The following is a 6,007-nucleotide window of genomic DNA, read 5'->3' as shown; positions in this document are numbered from 1 at the left end:
GCTGATTTTGACATCTCTGTGTTTACACTGATCCGGGCTGCGCTCCTCTCCGCAGAGACTGCAGAAGGGTGAGGACTCCCAACACAACATTCCATGTCCGTGTGCTGTCTCTTAACTATTCACAGGCCTGTAACAACACGTATCCATCCATGTGCAGAAGCAGCACACAGATACACTTGCGTAAAATAAAATAGTCAGACACAATTCTGAGTGATTATGTCCAAAAATAGAAATATTTTATTTTCTCCTGCCGTACAGTTGCGCGACAGACAGCTCAGAGAGCAACATTTAAACCAAAGTGTTTCTCTGCGAGCTCAACGCAGACTCGCCCAACTAGTTGGCCCAAATTTCAGGGCTTGTCTGTAACATAAAGTCACAGCTGATTCAACAGCAGTTCATTTTAAACATTAGTAGGAAGCAGAAGATAAATGAGATGCATTTAAACGTTAAGATTTCCTTTGAAACATCAAGTAATATTAATATATTTAGTCTGGAACGCAATTTTAGACGTAGGACTTAAGCATGAACACAAGTAACAAACATTCTGGAGGCCCAGTGAGAAACGTTTTCTCTGTGAATACAATGGCAGCGTCAGGTCGTGTGAACATGTATAAGGAGGGGGAAAAAAGTAGAATTTTAACATTTTAACATTAACATTAACTATTAGAAATATTTACGAACAACTGCTCTTAACAACAGACACCCTAAACAGCCACGCGTCAAACGTGTTATTTCCTCCGTCTTCCCATGACAACAATTCAAATCGTATTTTTATTCTCGAGATCACAAGTTATTTACATCATTATCACAAGATAACGTTCACGCAGGCAGGAGAGCGTTTCTTTCTGCGTTTGTTTTGTTCTTTTATGATGGTCTGACGGTGATGCGACGGTCACTACGCTCTTGTTCATGACATTGCTACCCATGATGCAATGGTTCCTGCAGTGATTTGGGTCTTGTATCTTGTATCATCTACTAAATCTCATCATCTCTGGGAAACAGCAGTTGTTATCTCGTGATAATGACATGAATAACTCGCTCGGAGGAAACTTTTTTTTGAAGCGCTGATTCACTAAACAACCAGCAAACTGAAAGAAGGCACTTTGAAAGCAAATGTCTCTTCTTCTTAAGACAAAAAGCTCCAAAGAAAGGACACAGAGGACGAGTCACAGTGTTCAGAATGAAAATGGTAACAATTGCAGCGATATCGGACAAAAAAAGGCCATTTCTTTGGCGCCGCTGTTAATTCGATGATAATTCAGGACTGAAACTATCACGTTTTTCACTGTGCGTCGTCAACTAAGCGATTCATTGTTTGGTCTATAAAAATGTCAGAAAAATGGTGAAAAATGCCGATCAGCTTTTCTTAGATAACAAGATGACGCTCCTCAAATGTCTGCTTTTGTCCACAACAGTCCACAACAGTCCTCAGTCAGATGGTTTTGTTTAGAAAGAATTCCGCCTCGCCTTGCTCTCCCCTCGCCTCACGCATCCGGCCGGCTGTGCAGCAGTTTTTAATAACCGCACGACTCCTGCAAAGACTCCCGGGGGGGCCGAGGCAGGTTCAGCTGTCCAGTTTTTTTACGCCGAAGGTAACTGCAGCGAGAGAGCAAATTCCCCTCATTCCGCAGACACTCGGCCTGCTGCAGACGTTTGCTTTACTAATTGAACACAAACACTCCGGGGAGGTGTTGTAAAGTTTACCCGCCGAAGCTAGTGAACATGTTCCACACCGATTGCTGTGACTCAGATATCTGGAAGGACTCTTGCTGCAGTTTGGTGGATTTTTGCTCAACCTTCGCTAAAACAAATGCAGCAGATAAATGGCGGACCCCGTCTTAATTCGCAGTTCACCTCAAAGAATTTCAGCAGTTTCAGTGCCACATGTTGAAAAAAGTAAAGAATAGGGTTGATCCGACAGTGATACCAGTATTGGAAATGCCTCTGATACTGCGTTAAATGCTGGAATCAGTGACTCCAGCAGCTACTTTCCAGCAGTTTCTTGAATGGATGTTTGCAACTGAACGGTTTGGACAGCAAAATTTTGGTGAGGAAATCGTTATCCAAACATTTTATAGACTAAATCATCAATTGACCATTCTCTCTCATCACTGGCTTTCAACGTTGCAATAAATGATTTATAAAAAAGTCAATGTTGTGCCTGTTTTATTAAGTTATTCATTTATTCTGACAATATATCCTGTCTGTTTCTGTGCGCGTGTGAGCTACAATGAGTCTTTCACCGGTGAGCCAAAGAATGTGTAGAGTGTTGGCTGGTTCCTGTCCAGACAGAGAAGCAGTTATTGTCAAATTACAACCTAAGGGTCTGTGTTTAGAGTGGCCCTGAGAATGAGAGTAATTTAAATCAGGGGATGTTCCCATGCTGCAGCTCCTCTCTGGGACAGATACAAATCTCAAGGGGATCTTGACTTGGGAACCAAAATGAAAAACGAAAAGAGGGCTGCCGCTTCTTCGACATCCCTGCAAGACGAAGATGGATCTCTCTCTCTATAAAAGAGCACAGAAGAAAAAAAACAAACACTGTCTGTTCTGCTGTCTCCTTTTGGAAACTTGGAAGAACAAAACTTCAAAATAAATGTCCTTTTCCTTTTCCAGCTCCGCGGGCAGAAGGTTCATTAGAAAACTGCCTCTTTCTAGCACAGGCTGGCATCCACGATCTCTTCATCGTCCCCTGAGATGAGTGGCATTTGTCTGACGAGTCAATCAAACGTCAAAACGTCCTGGATGCTCCACGGAAGCTTTTTACAGGCCTGAGCCACGCAGGTCTCTGACAGCAGGCCGACACACACCGCCATCAGTGACAGACGTCTGCTGCTGTTCAGGATCACTGGAGGAGGGGTAGAGGGGAGAGAAATGGAGGAGGAGATTATGAATACATACGCTTATTCCATGAATAGTGTTTGTTTTCATGTCAGTTAAAAGGACCTCTGAAAAATGTGGAATCAAACACCCAAAAAATGAAGGTGTAAATCAACAATTGTGGCAACAAATTACGGTCGGAAAATACGGAGCACGGCAAAAATAATAAATCAATTACTATGCCGTTATAAATTCAGCCATTATTTCACATATAAAACATGACATAGATACTTCTGCTATAATTAGACGCTGTATTTATTTACCTCTGTATTCATTTAACTATTCATGTACTTTCCCATTTTGTTTATCAATGTATTCATTTTTACATGAATTTATATATTTACTTATTTATCTCTGTATCATTCTCATTCTGCATTTTTCCCAAATGTATTTCTTTCTTTCTCTCTGGTTTTGGCAGTTTCAGCCCTCCGTAGAGGAAAAACTAGGTCAACGAGACATTAGTGTGGCAGAATGCTGTTAAATTTACTTGCAAAAACACTTTGCACTTTTCAGGGGACTGAAAATAAACCAGTGCATAGACTTCATTCATTACTTTGTTACACCAATCATCAGTCATTTCGTGACTTGTTTACTATCAATATCCCGCACAGAAACTAAATCATACAACCACTCAACAACATCTCACTGTTTGCTGCACAAAGTTTAGCTGCTGCTGAAGAAATAAAGTGTACAAGGTAAGAAATCAGAGTTAGTTGCCACCTGCTGGTGCTTTAAAAAATGTTTTGAATTATGAAACTCCGGTTATTCCCTCATGTCTCGCGAGGTTTGAGCTTCTACCTTCAGACCAATTAGTTCTTCAAAAATGAAGTGACTCTTGACTTCTCTCAAAAATTCTTGGTCAGTGTTCGATGCAATAAAAATGTGTTGATCCTTGAAATAAAAATGAGATTAAAGATTGGGACGACGTTGGCATATCCTCCTACCTCTGATAGCCTGCGAGTTTGAGGTGAGCACAAACAGTTTGATGAGGCCCAGACAGAGCGGGGAGTAGTCGTGCTCCCAGATGACAGCGGGGATCAGGAGGACCTTGCCGTAGCAGGACAGCAGCAGTCCTCTGAGGAGCAGGCTGAGCTCCAGGGGTCTGCTCTGCAGGAGACCCACCACCAGCCAGAGGAAGCAGAGCACACCGCCGCAGAACGCCCACAGCTCTACAAAAACCACAGACGGACATCATCAGAGAGAGATGGATGGTTTTACTTTTTTCCAATTCTTCAAACGAATGGCATCATCTTACCGAGGCTGGCCAGTCCAAACATGCTGTAGAACTCCCATTCCTTGGTGTACCTGATGATGTCGGCGGGGTCGCTGCTCTGCTTGGAGCCATGGAGCAGAGACCACCTGAGGTAAGCCTCGCACAGCAGGCAGAACACACACAGCTTCCAGTGGATCTGCAGAGGCGGAGGAGAAGAAACACACACGTGAAGAAAACATGGGCACACACGACAGTATATGGGCAATCTACGTGATCCTGCAGGTCTGTAAATTGAGCATCCCACTACTTTTGATGACTTATGTGTCCAGCAAAAGGCCTGTCATGAACACACAGCACCCACATACCGATCACAGTTATAATATTGGTGAACTATCCATGTTCAGTGAGGTAAAAGCAGTTGATATTACTTACATTCAAGCTTGTGTTGAACAAAATGTGTCTGAACGCCTGTGTCTTGCACAAAATGGCATCAATCAGGATGATAACTGGGTCATATTCTATGTATTTGTCCACTGGCTTTTGGCATGACTCCTGCAAAACACAAACACACAGACAAAGTCAGCTAAAGCTATAATTACCATGTTGCAGCCTAAGGATGACACTAATGTTAATGATTACTGTGAAAGCGCGTAGCCATGTTGCCCAAGTTGTGTCTACGTATTTGTGATACGACATCAGGTCGGATGGTTCGAGTCTGTTGCCACATTCAACCAGATGAACCAGTGAAGCCACACACAGGTGTCACCGTAACAAAATGTCTACATTATGTGGAAATGTAGCTCTGCGGTTAGATTCACAGACTTATTCTTGGTCATACGTCGCTGACGGAAAACAAATAAAGTAAATCAGTAGGCTGTAACTTAGTAAGACATGTAAACAGGTTATATATTCGAGCCAACTCATGTTAGCTAGTATCTTCAACACAAACAGTAACGTTACACCAAATGCAGCCACCACCAACAGGTTAATGGTTAACGCACACATATGGTTATCTTCAGGATGCCGTTACTGTAATCCCTGTGCAACTCCGATGCTTTTTCGTTACATTCAATGCACCTAAAGTCATCTTTCCCCATACTTCTACCTGCGACCTGCTACGAAAAGCCGCTAGCATGACAGACAACCGAGGCGGAAGTAAATATGTTCCATACGGTTTCGCCTTGCCTTCAGAATAAAAGTGATCCGCTGCTAAATGTTATTGCAAGGACATTTTTCAAAAACATTCACCTTTATAATGCATTTTTCCTTTCTTTTCTTTTCTTTATTGTGGAGCTTTATTATTATTACACTTATATGCCATTGTATATTCCTGTCGGGGATGTAGTACTTTCTACCCTGTTCCATTTATTCAATTGCTGTTGTTAACTGTTAAGTTACATTACATTACATTGGTAATTTTTTTACATTGTGAGTGCAGGACAATTTCTTTTAGTGCAATATTACTATTTTTGCTTGTATAAATGATCTGAATTCTCCCTTAACAACTATATACCGTACTCATAGTATAACATAATTATGCTTTTGGTAAATTCTAACTTTGCAACAGAATCAGAATCAGAAATACTAACTGGATTTAAAATAACTAATTAAAAACACCACAGGCTAATCAGAACTAAATAAGTCCTTTGTGTCAAACAGTGTAGTGATCAATATCATTTGCTGACTTATCTAGATCACTCAAAACTTGTTAGGGAAATTAGGATATGGGTGCATATATGCATGTGCATGAATATGCAATAAAAGTCAAATGAAATGTGTGGAACAACAATTTTCACAAAACACAAAATACAAATTCAGATATGTCACAGAATAAACAATCAAGTGAAACGCTACAATATCCCAATGTCCCTAACTCCTTTTGATACGTGTAATTAGTTGCAAGTAAAAATATGT

The 6,007-nt window shown here is 41.2% G+C and overlaps 1 protein-coding gene across 2 annotated transcripts; it reads right to left on the bottom strand.

Annotated features, from left to right (window-relative positions):
• Positions 1–204: 204 nt before the first annotated feature.
• Positions 205–5,251, bottom strand: arv1 (ARV1 fatty acid homeostasis modulator). 2 transcript variants are annotated; one of them, XM_030405198.1, is made up of 5 exons: positions 5,095–5,251; positions 4,526–4,645; positions 4,136–4,289; positions 3,825–4,049; positions 205–2,848 (listed from the first exon to the last, which is right to left on the bottom strand). In XM_030405198.1, the coding sequence occupies exons 1-5, from the start codon at positions 5,188–5,190 to the stop codon at positions 2,721–2,723; spliced, it is 723 nt and encodes a 240-aa protein (XP_030261058.1). In that variant the 5' UTR covers positions 5,191–5,251; the 3' UTR covers positions 205–2,720. The 2 variants fall into 2 exon arrangements, with proteins under 2 accessions (XP_030261058.1, XP_030261059.1); XM_030405199.1 differs by having other exon boundaries at positions 5,199–5,232.
• Between the last annotated feature and the right edge of the window lie 756 nt (positions 5,252–6,007).

Source organism: Sparus aurata, chromosome 22 (assembly GCF_900880675.1).
Source record: "Sparus aurata chromosome 22, fSpaAur1.1, whole genome shotgun sequence".
Taxonomy (NCBI): Eukaryota; Metazoa; Chordata; class Actinopteri; order Spariformes; family Sparidae; genus Sparus; species Sparus aurata.
This window is presented reverse-complemented; position numbering and strand designations above follow the sequence as displayed.